Raw genomic sequence first — 16,292 nt, 5'->3', positions numbered from 1 at the left:
AACATGTATGCAGTCTATTGCTCCAATCTCCACTGCTCTAGGGGAACATGAGGCAGATTATGTTAATAGGAAGTCCTATCACAGCCTTAATGTTCAGGTAGAGATGATGTGAATATGTGAGATGATTATTTTCTGTGAGATGAATCTTTAAATTAATAGTAACTTTAACAGATATAACAATGATCTACTAAACATTTCATCTGCAGATGACTTGTGGTCATGAACATATGATCAAGTTTGGATGCCAAATGGCCTGGCTCCAGTGCTTGTCTTACAAATTTTCCTTGAGTCTGTGTTGTGTCAGCACTTTGAGGAAAGCAAGTTAAATTTGGTACAGTACAAAACACTGTTAATTTGAACTGAGATAGAAAAACCTACACAATGACCCCCTATCATGACCCTCAGATAGGGCCACAGCACCGCTTCAGTGTGGCCCTCAGTAAAACCAGAGTGAAGATAGCGATGACCTTTGGCATCCTAAAGGCACATTTCAACTGTGTTCGGCGCTTCAGAGTCACCAGAGCGGGCATCACAGATAGTGGCTGTATGTGCCATTCTGCACAATATAGCCACCAGTAGAAAGAGCGAGAAACAACACAAAACCAGCTTCTCCCCGATGAAACTGACCCGATCACACTTGACCACCCAGCTGGTGCAGATGTAGATGCAATCACCATACAATATTACACTTAATAAAAGCACATTGAAACTGCAGATATGTCTCAAACTGTTTTATTGGTTTTGTGGGATGGGAGAGAGAAAGAGAGCAAGAGAAAGTTGCATTAATAAATATTCATACTAAAGTGTTACTTGGTTAAATAAGTTATATATATATAGATCAGTTTTATCCAGCTGTTTGATTTTGTTTGGAGCCTCCTCAGCTCACAGTCAGCTCCTTTAGTGTGCAGTCTAGTTCAAGTCTCCTTTAGTGTGCAGTCTAGTTCAAGTCTCCTTTAGTGTGCAGTCTAGCTTGAGACTCTTTTAGTGTGCAGTCTAGTTCTAGACTCTTTTTGTACAGGGCCCTGACTGAGTCTGTTTCCACCTGAAACATAATTCCACCACAAACATGATCATTACAAGTTTTCTGGAGGCTCATCAAAATCACAAAAAGTTCCTTGACTTCCTACAAACACAGGACTGACTGTAATTTATGTCAAGGGTTTTAAATCCTTACACATTTCTTCTGAAGCCCATTGAGGTAGAGGCCTCAGTTTCTGGGTCAGGTTGTGAAAAATCCTACAAAAGAGATGTGTAAGGGCCAGTCCCTTTTTTATGCCACACATTCAAATGTTTGCCATAATAAAAAGCCCAGTGCATTCACATCAGCAACTGTCTGAGAACACACAGACAGAGTGTCTTCATCATTTGCTTCACCCTAATAAATAAAAGTAGGCCACTGTAAAGCATAACTGTTGTAAAGCAGGTTATGTTTGGTGTTCTGTCTGCTGCATACTGACCTCTGTGTGGGAGACTGTGTCTGTGTGTCTGTGTCTGTGTGTGTGAATGTGTGCTAGCTTCAACAGGGACACTGTATTTCCCTGCAGAACATACAGTCAGCCATATTTAAAACTTAAAAAAAAAAGTAGTAATGTATTGCACACGTACTCAGTGTTACTTGCTTAGAGGAGCCAGCACCAGGGTCAGATTGTACAGCACCTGTAATCCCATCCATAATCGGCCGTCCCTTATTGCCTACTCAGAGCCAACTCCTCCGCCAGTGTATTCTGGTTTTCTGAATTTAATTCTTTATTTCTGTTTGCTGCAAACAAGTGTGATAAAATGTTCACAAAAGTAATAAAAGGTTGTGGTAAATACTCTTTGAATTAACTCCTTGAAATAACCACTTTGAATTATATTTTTATATTTTGTCTTTATCTGCTGCCAAGAACATTTGGAGTTGGGGTTGCATCTAAAAATCTAAAAATCAATGAATGTTAATCTTTCTTAGTAGCCTACATACATGCACATTTTTTATATATTACAAAAATAGGCTATTGGCTATATTACACATATAGGCTACACATACATATATACATACATAATTTTACATAAATATAGAATGTATTTGTTTAACTTATACATTAACAATCAGCAATCTTTCTCCAACAGTCTTCTCTTGCTTTGGCAGCAGAGACCGTATTGTTTCGAGCTTGAAATACATATTTAAATTAATCGTAATTATTAATGATTATCTCTTGCTCCTCCGCGGAAAAATATATTGCTCTAGCTTTACCCGCGATTGGTTGTTCAGTGTCGACGTCACTCTTTTATGTGCACGCGCGCGTGGAGTAATCATAGCTTAAGGATCAAAGCCTGAGTTGACAGAGAAAGTTGATGAGCTGCATCATGGTACCAATAAAGCCTGATTGCATCGGTTTGGTTTTGTCAACTCAAAACTAATCCTGTAACCCCGAGTTTGTTCAGCTACCTTCATGGTACAGGCCCCAGGACCAGTGCTTTCCGGAAGAGCGACCAGCTCTTTATTTCATGGGCGCCCCCTCATAGAGGGAATCCCATATCTAAGCAATGCCTCTCACATTGCCTTTTGAATGCTATAGCTTTGGCTTATGAATCAAAGGGAGTGCAGCCCCCAGGGGACATCAGAGCTCATTCCACGAGGGGCTTAGCCGCCTCTTGGGCTTTGTTTAGGGGAGTGTCACTGCAGGACATCTGCTCCGCTGCCAGTTGGACTTCTCCTCATACCTTTGTGCGTTACTACCGACTGGATGTCACCAGAATCTAGGTAGCACATTCGGTTTTAGGGGTGGGGTCTTCTTAGCCCTTCCCTGCAACCCTGTTGGAAGTATTGAATAAGGAGTGAATAGGCTGGCAGGCCATGCACATTCCTGTCACCAAGCATGCATTTCCATTCCTTTTCTGGGTGTATGCACATTGGTGTTGCTGGGGTTATTATCGTGTGTATGCCTCATACATGTTTCATGTCCTGCATGTGCACAGCAGTCATGTGTGTGCGTCAGGATTACAGGTTCATGATTATGGGACGTGTCAGGCACCGCCTCCCTGGGGCAACCATCCTTCTCTGGCTTTCAAAACCTCACTGTGAGTGTATTGGGCAATCGGGGAGCTGTCCATGTCTCTCCCATAGGTGGATCTCGAACACGAGATGATGAAAGAGAACAATAGGTTACTGTCGTAACCCCGGTTCTCTGAAACATCGAGTGGAGAGATCCACCAGCTTTGCCCCATTTGCCGCACGAGAAGCGAATATACTTACTGGAGAATAGCAGTGCTTGCAGGCATTATATGCCCCAAGGTAAGGGGGTGGGGCCTTACCTGGCATTGGCTGCGCGCTTCTGTCTGTCTAGCCAGACTTGGTGCAATTGGATGCTTCTGCAGAGGTCAGGTACGGATGCCCTTCCCTTAGGTGGATCTCTCCACTCGATGTTTCAGAAAACTGGGGTTACGACAGTACCCTATTGGTATGTTGGGTGATGTCAGCTGGGTCGTCAATGGCATGTAGCTAACGTTAGCCTATTTTCAGGGCGTGCGAATTCCTGCGGCTGGCATTGGGTTGAGGTTGTCCCTCTTCTGGTAGGAGAAAGTAAAGATTGTGTTTTATTTAAGTATCCACTCGTATTGTAGCGGCATCCTTGTTTGTGTACAGTCAAAGGTTTGGGTGAGGCTGATTCAAGCACGGCCAGTACGGGTGTTTACATTTCAATACGGAAGGGCTTAGTTACCGCCGGCGCGCACGTTGTCCTCTCAATAGACTGGACGAGCCCTCAGCTTTCATGCATGTGTTTGCCTGCCTGACTGGTTTGGTTCCCGGAGATCGCACCCAAGGTATGTGGTTTTAACTTATAGGTTGAGTGACGATATTCTGTGATTTTTATGAATAGTTGTTAGTAGTTAAATTATGGTGAGTTCGTCTGATTGTTAATTTGTAATTTTATAGATGCATTAAGTACAGAATGGTCTATTACAATTGCGTCTGCATGGGCGATTAGTTTCCGTGTGGTTGGGCTGCGTGAGAGGCGCTGTTGCTTTGCTGTTGCCATTTGGATTAAAATTGCTTTTCTTTTGTGTTCGTTATTGAAGTAGTGTGTGTGTGTGTGTGTGTGTGTTGGTTTATACCTTTTTTTTTTCTTTCAGTATCGGTAGTGTGATTGTAAAGATTGTTAATGTGAGTTTCTGTTTGATTGTTATTGTAGTACATTTACTTTATGTTTAGTTCATGGTTTAACCCTTAGGCTGCATTAGGGACATTTTTGTCCTTTTCATTTTTATTTCTTTGACCATTTTGGCTGTTTTAATGCCAATGGTATGTAATTTGGCAAAGTTGTGACTTTTTGCATAAATTTACAAATTTTGAAAAAAAAAATTAAAATATGTATAACACACACGGTGTAGAACAAATAGCACCATTCAGTACCATAAGGGACAAAAATGTCCCATTGACACCCATTAAAACGTCGTTTAAAGCCGGGGCCGTCATTAATACATAAATCATGATTGTTGTTGAAACATTCTTTCATTTTGAAGCAAAGGCATTATATTTGCATTATATAGTGTATTTTACCAGATGACGTCACTACATGTGTATTCCCTATAGGGGGAAATGCACGCCATTTTCCTGGTTTCCACTATAGGGGCACTTGACTGTGCATGAAGGATTTGAATGGTTCAAAGATCTAAAAATTATGTTTCCGAGTATGTGTGGATGTCTGAGAGCGATGTGTGTCTGCGTTGACAAAAATTGTGTGTGTGTGTGTGTGTGTAGGGCCGTAATGCATGGTGTTTAGGCGAGTGACAAAAATCACAATATCCTGAAAGTCATGTTTTACTCTCTCTCTCTCTCTCTGTGTGTGTGTGTGTGTGAGTGTGTGTGTGTGTGTGTGTGTGAGCGCGCGCGCGCGCACGAGAGAGAGAAAGCGCTTCTCACGGCATTGTTTTCTTTCGGTTTGATTCATGCGTAATTTACGCACAGACATGAACCTTTGACACGGCTTCGTTTTTTAGCAGTCTATGTTTCAAAGGTAACTAATAATTTCTCACATAGGACAACGTAGGCACAAGCACAGCCATGCAGTCAGTCCTTAGACATAACAACTTTCATCTTGCGGCAACACAAAGATCTATCTGCGAGGGATCCAAAACAAAGTCTACCTTTGTTTTGCAATAGTCTAAGTGAGAAATCGGTGTTTATACAAGTGCGGTTGATGCAAAAGTTATAAAGCTGTGCCTTTGGTGCGGCCATTTCACACTCGACAAGATGATAAAAATAAAAGTTCATGTTCATGGTGATCTTGTAGTTTTGCTTTCTTTCTAGAGATTTTGATGTGTAGGGAGACAGACACAGGTTATAGTCACCTAGTAGAAATCAGGAGAATGTTTGCAATACTGCATGATGTTTGTGATATGTCAGATGTATGAAAATTGGTACCAACTGGTTGAATACAGTAAAAAGTAAATATTTTACCCCAAGGCTTGGTGATGACAGGGTATTTGAATAAAAATTATGATTTTAGAATATTATGACAGTGGGTTCAAAAATGGATATTTTAATGGGTTTCAATGGTGACAATTTTGTCCTTAATGCACTGAATGGGTTTTTTATTTTAATCTGATGTAGCACAAAAAATAAAAATGCACCAAAATTTTTGGAAAACTATATGGAAAATAATTAGATTTTTGTGTTTTTTCCTCTTATAAAATTGAGGGTACCGTCACCAAAACTGGAATTTAAAGGGTTAAAATCCTGAAATTAAATAAATATGTGGTATGTATGATGAGGACTGATGCTGGTTAAAATATTGAACTCAGTCAAAGTGGAAAAAAATAATAATATATAATAGTTTTATGGCAGTGTTTAGAGTGGACATTTTTGTCCCTTAACGCACTCAACGGTGTCAAATATATAATGCAGCCCAAGGGTTAAGGGAATTAGAGTTTATTTCTGATCAAGTAAATGTGAATTCTTTATTTCTTGGTTGTTTCTGTGTCTTGTGTGATTATTTTCCTTTTCTTTTGTCTTAGTCATTTTGGTATTGTGATTAGAAGTTGTAATATGTTTAACTTGGAAGAGTGAAGTCTTTTGTGAAGTGACTGTTTCAACTGTGACAATTCTGAGTTGTGTAACTTAGTTCTGTTGTTACAGGAGCTGAGTGCTTAAAGCAGGGGTGGATTGCTGGTGGTGGTCTTCCTCACGAGTGCTGTGTCATGAGTGGCATGTGTGTACGTGCGTGAGTGTTGATGCACAGGTGTACAGAAACGGTGACTCGCCGTGGAGGCCTTATGTGCCCTTTATCCCCTGCTGACACGCCTCGACTCCTTTCTCTTGAATTCAGATGCCGCTGACTACTCAGGTCGCTCTGTGTGTGTCTTGTTAAATGGTGTAATTGTTGTGGTCTATATTAAGTGTTATTGATGGTTGTTCTGTGCTTTTATAAAGTCTCTTTCTATCTTTAATAAAATTTATATATTTTTTTGGTATTCACGTCTCCTGCCAATTTACTGTGAACGAACCTGTGTTGCTTTAATAATAAAAATTACATTTTACTGTCCCTGGCAAGATTCCAGGGTGGCGTAGTCGCTAGCTGACCACCTTTAAACCCTCCTTGTATCGCCATATGTAATACTTACAGTACCTTATGCCTCTGAATCTATGCCTGCCTACCTACCCTCATATCAATATCACATGTATTTCTAGAACACAGTTCCAGAAGTGGGATTGAATGTGAGATTGAATAAGTGCACTCAATAATGTCCACAATGGTTTCGGACACCCAAATGGCTGTTCCCTCAAATAGTGCCCTATTTAAAGTTTGTTGGCTTTTAGTATGAATATGTTAGCCTTACTGTTATCTATAAGCTAGTGTGCTCCAAAACAATGATAAAATTCGCATTTAGAAGACCAAACCCAACGTTGAAAATGAAAATCAGGTTAATGTCAGAATCCAACGTCAGATTGACGTTAATCTCCAACGTTGGACAGACGTATTGTGGTTGAAAATGAAAATCGGGTTGACGTCAGAAACCAACATCAGTCGGGTTCTGACGTCAACCCGACGTTCATTTCCAACTAAAATCCAACCTCTGTTTAATGTCAAACCAACGTTGGGTTCTGACGTTAATCTTACGGGTTCAACCCGACTTTATTTTCCAACCAAAATGTAACCCCTGCAACCAAAATCATCCCCTGACTGATGTTACTACTTTCTATTCAAGGACCTTGACAGAAATGTAGTGGAGTAAAAAGTATGATATTTGTCTTTCAAATGTAGTGAAGTTAAAGTAAAAAGTTTCCAGAAAAAAATAATACTCAAGTAAAGTACAGATACTCAAAAAGTGTACTTAAGTACAGTACTCGTTACTGTCTGACACATATGGGTTGAGCTCCCAATTTATATACATTTAATTGATTCATTACAAAAATCACACCAACTAAACAAATGTAACTTTACTTTTTCTTTTGTTACACTTTTTGTATGTTCAAATTTATTACATTTAGGCTATTATTAAAGTGCATTTGCTTTCATTTTTGGACTGATAGATGGCAGCATGCCAGAGGGTCCGATGTAATATCATCACATTCCAAGCGCGTCAGTGTTAACGGTATTCTGGTTAAGCATCAACGCCTAGCCTGACAGTTAGCCTGCCCCAGACCAGGTAAATTTCCCAGCATAAGTTGCCAGAGTAACTGAGTTTGAACTATTTTGCCTTTTGCTTTATGAAACAGAATCCACCAACAATAAGTCTGACTAACCAAAATAAGCCTGGCTTGTATTCTAATCTTGTTTTATGGAACAACCCTCAGGACTATGGAGTCCTGAACTAAAATAAACCAGATTAATTTAAAACCAACTCTGCTAATCTGAATTAGAATGACAGAGGTTGCCTATAAAACCTGGAATGGACCAGAAACAAATTAAAATGGCATGGAACTGAGAAACAAATCCAACGAAAACAATGACAGCAGAAAAATACTGAACAAGATCAAACTCTTTTAAAGCAAATAGCAAATAAAAACTGCACACATCAGCTGTAGAATCTACGAAACCCCAAAGGGACATGGTGAAGGAAAAATAATTAATCAATGCTTTTGTGTTTACAAAAATATTGTGAGTAAACGCAGTTTCCTACTCTACCCACTCCGAGCAGGATTCGAACCAGGGACTCCAGCATGGAAGGTAAATGTGTTAACAACTGGACGCTAGTCTCTAGTGTCAGTCACTATTGCACCTCTTGAGGCAGGGAAGTGAAGTTTACACGCACAGCTCTTACTAGCTTGCCTCGGATACACACACATATAATATTTATAATATGTTTATAAATATGTGTATGTGTGTGTATATATTGATCTTCACTGACATAGTCCAAGTACACAACGTTAATATGAAGATAAACCTACCTCCTGGTAGGTTTAATTTAAGCCTCAATTTAGTCCTGTAGTAGCTCTAGTCGTCTTCCAGTAAATCAGTTTATTAAACTCTGGACTAGACCAAGTCTTGTACTATTTAAAACCATGACAGAGAAAGCAATTTCTGTTAATCTGGTTTAAAAGGCCATTTTACTAGGCTTAATCTCTGTCTGGGAAACCGCACCAATAACTTTATTTGCCAATAATGCAAAGCCATTAGCCAATAACGTGTAACAATGTATTACTGGCTATTTATTGACAACATTGCATGTAACAAAAGGTCAACATTTGTGAACTCGTGAACAATTAACTCGTCTTGTCACATTTTATGGCCCATGATTTTCCCAATTAAATCTTCTATTAAGATGCATTAAACTTATTGTAGTTAAGATAACTGTCATTATTTTGGTCAGAAGAATACTACTGTAATTCTCAAACCAACCAATTGCATAATTAGCTACTCAGCAATCATTTATAGTCGAGTAAATAACAAAAAAGCTTTAGAGGTAGTTTGTTGTCAAAGCAGACACTGTAGCAAATATTCAGTAAAAGTAATTTATTTAAGAAAATATATCTTTGCATGCTTCGGGTTACAGATGGGTATGTACTGTAGTTTTTTTTAGCTTAGTATATGGTGTCTGTTTCGCCTCTCAGAAACTTCTCCAGAACCGCTTCAGGGATCCACACAGCTGCTCCTTCAGATCATGTTCTTCATGTTTTTTTCCATCAAGTTCTCTAAATGTCTCTTAACCTTCTTCGGAGTGCAACGTTTTCCAGCATTCATCATTTGTAAAAAGTTTTGTAATTCTTCCAAAAAAGTCTCTGCTCTTTGTTCTTGGAAGAGCTCACACTCTGGGCATGACTTCATCCTGTCCTGTAACTTAATAGGGTTACATAGGTTATTATGTAATAGGGCACAGCAGCAGAGGAAGTGTCTTACAGATAACTTAACATTTCCAGAGACAATGTAATTCTAATTCACAAAATCATAAATTAATTTGTGTGAATCTCATGAAAACATTTCCAGATTGTTTTACACAATTTTTAATTACAATTAAGCAACCACCCAGAACATCTGCATAGCAACACCCTAGCAACCATCCAGAACACCTTTTATAGCAAACACCCAAAATACCCTAGCAAACAACCACATAGCAGTCTATCTGTCTAAAATACTGCATGGCCTAAAAAACTTCAAACATTGAGCATTTAAAGCTACTTAAAACTGCTTCAAAATTCAAGCTTTTAAAACTACACTGAAAAAATTGGTATAGGATTAGTATTGAATTAAATATGAAATGTTGAAATACGGTAGAAATACTGAAATAGTATTTTTTTTTTTTTGTAAAATATACGCAGATACTCTGTTTTATGTAGCTCAAACAGTAGAGCGTTGACGCTTGCAACACCAAGGTCATGGGTTTGATTCCCAGGGAAAGCAAGAACTGATAAGAATGTAAAATGTATACCTTAAAATGCAGCCTAAGTCGTTTTGGATAAAAGCATCTGCCAAATGCATAAATGTAAATTTACAGCTTTGAAAAATATATATTTTATTTTTACAGTCTCCTTCAAACTTTCTGGCTATGCTTTCTGGAATCAACATCAAAGTTCGTTTACCAGGTTTACTATCCTTGTATCTATTATGGGTTATTTACAGCTTAGATGTATGGGTCGTATTTGTCGCATGCTGTAGATTATCACAGGACAGGTAATAATTTCAGCTCATCCCTCAGTAAAAACAAATAGAAAATGTGAGCAGTAATACATTTAGGGCAGTCGTGGCCTAATCGTTAGAGAGTCAGACTGGTAACCCTTACGAAAAAAATAAGTTTATTCAAGTGTTCTATTAGTATAGTTCTTTTAAACTAAAAATAAATTATTTTCATGTTCTTAAATATACTTTATTTACTTCTCAGAAATATATTTAAAATTCAGACTTCAAAAGTGCAAAAATAATATATAAATAGTAAACTATATGTATGATGTTATGTCCACTTAAAGAAACCTTGCAAGTATACTTGCAATATAAAACTACTAAACTAGTAGTTTACTTAGAGTATACTTCAGAGTGTAATTTCATAACCTAAAAAAATGTGCTACAAGTATTTGACTAGTAAATGATCATTATACCTATAAGTTCAACAACAGAAAAACTTAGTTGTAAACTAGTTATGTACTCAAAGTTTACTACTGTTACAAATGTACTTTTATATGAAAATTAGGCCAATTTAGTCCCAATGGTGCAGAAACAGTTCTCTTACAAGTATACTTCTAGTACAATTATATTAGTATATTTACTTAAAAATATACTTGAACTTTACTTAAGTACTTAATAAAATGAACCTGAAGCATACTTAATTTTGGTAGGGGAACGCAAAGGTTGCGGGTTCAATTCTCAATATCAGCAGGAAATGACTGAGGTGCCCTTGAGCAAGACATCTAACCCCCAATCGCTCCCCGGGTGCCTCATCAAAAATGGCTGTCCACTGCTCCTGTGTGTGTCCATGGTTTGTAGGGTGTTTGTGTGTGTGTGTGTGTGTGGTCTGCACTAAGAGTTGGGAGATGAAGGTAAGTAGGTCAGGTGCATAATGACAAACACCTATGTCTGTGCAAGCAGGCTAGAATGTACGAACTCACATGAACTATTGCGTGTAATGCAAAACAAACACATTATTATGTCTGGGTGCAGGCGAGTACGAATAGTAGAACGAATAGTTTTGCTTGATATTTCTTGGTATCTATTTTATTTTATTTTTCACGAGTTCACACTTACGGATAAGCCAGATAGGACGAATGTTATGCGTATTTGGCGTGCTGTCTGAGGAGAGGGCTCGGACCTCGGTATTTGGCCCAAACCCAGAGTGCTCCCCCCGTATTCCTGGCTGTGGTAGGAACAAGCAAAGACTTCATGAGGGTTGCTGAAAATTGTTGAGGAATGAAGGCAAGTCGATTGTGTAGGATTGTGAAGGCTTCCTCTCATGCTGATAGGAAAGACGTGATAATTGCTGATGACGAGATGATTGGATAGATCATTTGAATGTGCTCCACCTGAACTTTGTTAATAAAACATAATTTAATGTCATGTGTCATATGGATTATTGAATTTTTAATAATGAAAATGTGTTTGAAATGTTTTGAATTGAAATATTCACAGCTTAAATATTCAACCATGTTGAATTTCAGCCCATAAAAATGCAAGCCCTAAAAATACAATGCATTAAAATGCAAGCATGGCTAATGCAATGCCTGTTTTTTTTTTCAAGTAGTGCAATTCAACAGGCTTTTTGTTTCAAAATCATTTGGCATTATTTTGCTTCCATAAATTTTGCCCTCTCACTAATTGCTGCTATATGTATGCAGTAACTGGCTGTATATTACTGTAAATACCATACCATCTTTTATATTAAAGGTTATCTTTAATGAACTAATATATTGATTACAAAGCCACCAACAATTACATGAACCACACAATCATACAGCCACTTCTCTAATAATAGAGGATCAGATTATTGGATTATCCTAAATGACTTGCAGATTTTGAACTCACCTTATATTTTAGATTATTGAGAAGCCTTAGTAGTTTCTGAGGCAAGTAGCTCAACTTGGCCACACTCTGGATTTCAACAAACAAAACATTCAGTTCCAGCGCAAAACACATAAGCGTGGACCTGGAGCAGTTCTGCTAAAGGAGATGACACAACAATTAATACCCTGTAGCAGCGGTGATGCTTAAAGACTGCATGTTCAGACTACAAAAACGAAACAGATTTGAATGGGCAAAAACAGTTATTTGCAAGGTCTAGGAGAGCATCATGAGCATAATTTAGTTTAGAAAAAGCATATAAGCAAGAATATTTATTAGATAGATGCCAGGATTTAAGTTACTGTATCTGTGGCTGCCTAAAAGCCGGCTTTGCTATTGTTTGCATGAGCTCTCAAATGGACGGGGGCTTTGCAATTAATGGCCAATATTTGAAACAAATGAGATGCATCACTGACATCACTTCAACAGCACTTAGTTAGTCCGTTGTGGTTTATAAGGCATTAAAAAACAACTTTAGTAGCAACATTCCAGACACACAAAGATAACGTGAATTAACAGAACCAATTTGCCATAACTCTTATAAGTGATAAGAGTGACATCTGTGCTTCCTTACTGTGAAATGCACTGACCTGCATGTATTTATTACAAAAATTACACAACCTCTTCAAAAGGTTTTCTGAAATATATCAGCGAATGATTACAAGACTGTTTCCTACTGCAAATCTTGAGTAAACTAAAGGTCAACAAAAGAATAAACAAAGGACGAAAATTTCCCAGCTGTTCTTCACAAAAATCTATGAAATTCAACATTGTTGCTTGCATCAGTATGCAATATGTTTCAATATACATTTAGCCTATGCATTTTTAAAACATTTTTTTTTTTTATCAAAAACACTATATCTTGACTCCAATTCCAAAGCAATTAAAGTAAATTATCAGTTATCCGATGAGTAATTATATCACAGGACAAAGATTCAAATGTCCCTTCAGGCAACTACACAACAATGTCAGACCTAGAAAACAGCATATTCAAATAGTATACTGACAAATAATGATAGTGTGTAAAATCCACATACCACATACCTCATAATCTGCTACAGCTAGGGTTGGTGTGTACAGCGTCAGCATGCAGTCATTTTCCTGTCATAAGAGAAACCACACCTTTAACAGAAGCAGAGGAAGAACAGACAAGACAGGAATTTCTATCAATAATTCCTTAAGTAAAAATAAAATAATAATTAGCTAATGTACCACTTTGCTCAGCTCCTCTGCAATCTGTTTCACCATATCCACACTCTCTATGCTGCATATTGATACACACTTGATCTGTCTTGTCAACATGATCAGCAGATACAGAAATAATGATGTGAAACGCATGGAATAGTGGAGTAAATCTGTCCTCATATCAAATATCCAGCTCCCCCTTAGCACCAGATTTGTCATCAGACCTAGAAAGAGATGGGGCACTTTGAGTGGCTTCCTACATTTTAACCTCCCTGGGGTTTAGCTTATTCAGTACACAATGAAGCACATGGCTGAAGACACATGCTGCCTCTAGTCTAAAGAAACAATAGAGGGAAAAACAAATACAGATTAATAGAATTAACAGGATTATTTCTTAAAAAGATGCAAAAAATAATTGTAATTGTCACTTATTCATTCTTTTCTCCTATTTATTCTTTTATATAATATATATGCCTATTTCATTTAAACAAACTATGCATTTAACAAATAAAATTGACACTGACTTAATACAGAGATAATTTTTTACAGATTTTAATTTTTTAAACTACAGTTTGTCAGCAGCCCTTACGAAAACTGTGGTTATACAAATGGTAATCAATCTGCCAAAAACAAAACAAACAAAAAAACCCAAACAAACACACTAGTTACTACACTAGTAATAGTACTTCACTATAATAAAACCATAGTTAATTTTTATCGATCTTATTGGAATTAAACAACCTGCAGCCTACCACCGACCTACCTCATTAAACATTTATTGAGGGTAAAGATTAACACGACCATAGACAGAATTGTAGAATCACGTGTAATCATCATGTAGAATAGGCGTGTTTTCATCTGCCACAACTCCAAGAAAAGCAAAACATTAGTAAAATGTTGAGATCCGTGTCTCCGGCTACTTTCTGCAGATATGACGTAGTATAACTGTATCCATCTTCATGACTACCACGGCGTAGCTTAATCTCGACTGAAGTGAAGTGAGTGCAGTGGAGTACGTTTATATAGCGCCTCGTGATTGGGCTGGACTGTGATCCCGTCATAGGCAACAACACATGGAGCATACGAAACTGAAAGGACGTTATGTTAAACTTTAGTTTAAACTGAATTCAGTAATCACGCGATATATATTTGGCATTCGTGGGCCATGTCAAGGTAAACAGGAGTAAACATGAAGTGTTCTTGTCGTTATTTTTTTCGGTATAGACCTACACTCTCTTTTATGTCATCGCATTGAATTAAGCGCCGCTGCAGAAAAGCGGTGGCCTACAGGAAACACTTTTAATATTTATCTCATACTACAGTTGCAACCCCGTTAAATAACTCGTAATTACTCAAAAAAATCCGGGAACCCAGCTGCATTTACAGACGAACAAATAGAATAAACATGTAGCCTAGATGTAAAGATGTAGTGCAAGCACTAATATGATATAGGCGGAGCGATAATGTTTTAGTGCAGCAATAATCGTTATACAGTTTGGCAAAAGAAGTGCACAGCAAAACTGTTTCCCAGATAGCAGGTTACAACAGCGCAACCTGTAACCCAATTCACGCGTTAGTGTCTCTAGAAAATCTAATACCCGATATAATATGTCTGACTCTGTGTCTTGGTTGCGAGCGGATTCTCCGACAGTCCGTTTTTTTTTTGTTTTTTTTCTCAGCCCGCTACACTTTCATCCTATTGTGACCCTGGACGACAAAACCAGTCATGGGCGTCGGAACCATTGTAGGCTATATGGGTGGGACAAGACCCACCTACTTTTTAAGACCAATGATATTGGACCCACTTACTTTTACCGTCTCTGATTCAGCACATTTGTCTTTTCACAGCGCTGTCAGTCAAATCCAATTATTAGGGAATTCCCTAATAAATTAAACTCCGCTGAATCGCTACATTATATTTCTCAACGAGCCGCAACTGACGAAAGTAACCGCCCGTTGTACTTTTCCAGTCAAATATTGCGTTGCAAACATCAATAACAGCTTTAAATTGTCATTGCTGGCAGATGACCATGGTATTAGCGGGATAATCCACGGATAGCTGTGCATTTAATGCACGACTTGGAGGCAAAGAACCGCGCGACGTGAAGTGGAGTTTTGTTTACTTTTACTTAATTAAAAGGCACCAGAATAGCCTACATGAAATGGTATTTAACTCCAGTAACATTTTTCTGGGGGAGGACCCACCCACTTTTTTTTTTCTTCCGACGCCCATGAAACCAGTCACATGCGTCAATTTTTGTTAAATTGAGATTTATACATCATCTGAAAGCTGAATAAATAAGCTTTCCATTGATGTATGGTTTGTTAGGATAGGACAATATTTGGCAGAGACACAACTATTTGAAAATCTGGAATCTGAGGGAGTAAAAAAATCTAAACATTGAGAAAATCGCCTTTAAAGTTCTACAATTATGTTCGCGATTGTGCAGCATTCACTCACTAAAATAAATGTTTTAGGCTACATATTTACAGTTGGAAATTTACAAAATATCTTCGTGGAACATGATCTTTAGCCTACTTAATATCCTAATGATTGGTATTGGATTTTGGCATAAAAGATACAATACAATACAATGTATTGTTGGCTATTGCCACAAATCCAGATCCAGGGTCACGTATGGGGAGGCTGCAGACCTGGTACATTTCTTATTTGTGCATCTTCGTTTCAATTCCCTTCCTCGCGTCTCAGCTCTACCCCCTGTAGGATACAAGGGAAGGCTGCAAGGAAAGAAAATGAGGACGGATGAATCGAATGAAAGCTTTTTTTATACATTGGAATACTTGATCACTCGAGCGTCACTTCAACGCGTCATCAGCAGCGCTCAAAGGATCTGCCCTTATGTTGTTGAAGTTTGGTTATTTAAGAAATTCATAATAAATAATAATAAAGCAAGATACCCTGTTGTTAAATTATAATAAAATAAAATAAAAATAATAAAATTATTGTGACCGATGTGAAGAGGGATGAGAATTAATACGTGCGCCACGTTTAGCCGATAAAACTCTTCCGCAAAGGATACACCTTCTCTTCTCTTTTTTAAATTTTTTTTTTGTTTTATTCGAAGAACTATAACATACAACATGTTATCAAGAAACAAAAAAGTAAAAAAAAAAAAAAAA

The 16,292-nt window shown here is 37.8% G+C and overlaps 1 protein-coding gene and 1 long non-coding RNA gene across 14 annotated transcripts in view; one reads left to right on the top strand and one right to left on the bottom strand.

Moving 5' to 3' along the window:
- Positions 1 to 16,292, top strand: part of LOC311090648 — a 68,519-nt gene that overhangs the window by 40,179 nt on the left and 12,048 nt on the right. The gene's annotated exons all lie outside the window — the stretch shown is intronic.
- il15l (interleukin 15, like) lies at positions 8,922 to 14,146 on the bottom strand. Of its 13 annotated transcripts, none has more exons than XM_084126060.1 (5): positions 13,915 to 14,146; positions 13,179 to 13,486; positions 13,011 to 13,067; positions 11,931 to 12,065; positions 8,922 to 9,260 (listed from the first exon to the last, which is right to left on the bottom strand). In XM_084126060.1, the coding sequence occupies exons 2-5, from the start codon at positions 13,368 to 13,370 to the stop codon at positions 9,078 to 9,080; spliced, it is 567 nt and encodes a 188-aa protein (XP_083982186.1). In that variant the 5' UTR covers positions 13,371 to 13,486; positions 13,915 to 14,146; the 3' UTR covers positions 8,922 to 9,077. The 13 variants fall into 13 exon arrangements, with proteins under 13 accessions (XP_083982186.1, XP_083982192.1, XP_083982191.1 ...); XM_084126066.1 differs by having other exon boundaries at positions 8,922 to 9,254; XM_084126065.1 differs by having other exon boundaries at positions 11,931 to 12,062.

The sequence above is a fragment of the Abramis brama genome (assembly GCF_963993115.1).
Source record: "Abramis brama genome assembly, chromosome: 10".
Classification (NCBI taxonomy): domain Eukaryota; kingdom Metazoa; phylum Chordata; class Actinopteri; order Cypriniformes; family Leuciscidae; genus Abramis; species Abramis brama.
This window is presented reverse-complemented; position numbering and strand designations above follow the sequence as displayed.

Coding starts and splice junctions, on each gene's coding strand:
- il15l (XM_084126060.1), bottom strand. CDS start 13,370: ATGACAAATCTGGTGCTAAGGGGGAGCTGGATATTTGATATGAGGACA. Junction 12,066..13,010: donor TAGCTGTAGCAGATTATGAG/GTATGTGGTATG, acceptor CATCTCCTTTAG/CAGAACTGCTCCAGGTCCAC. Junction 9,261..11,930: donor TCAATAATCTAAAATATAAG/GTGAGTTCAAAA, acceptor AACCCTATTAAG/TTACAGGACAGGATGAAGTC.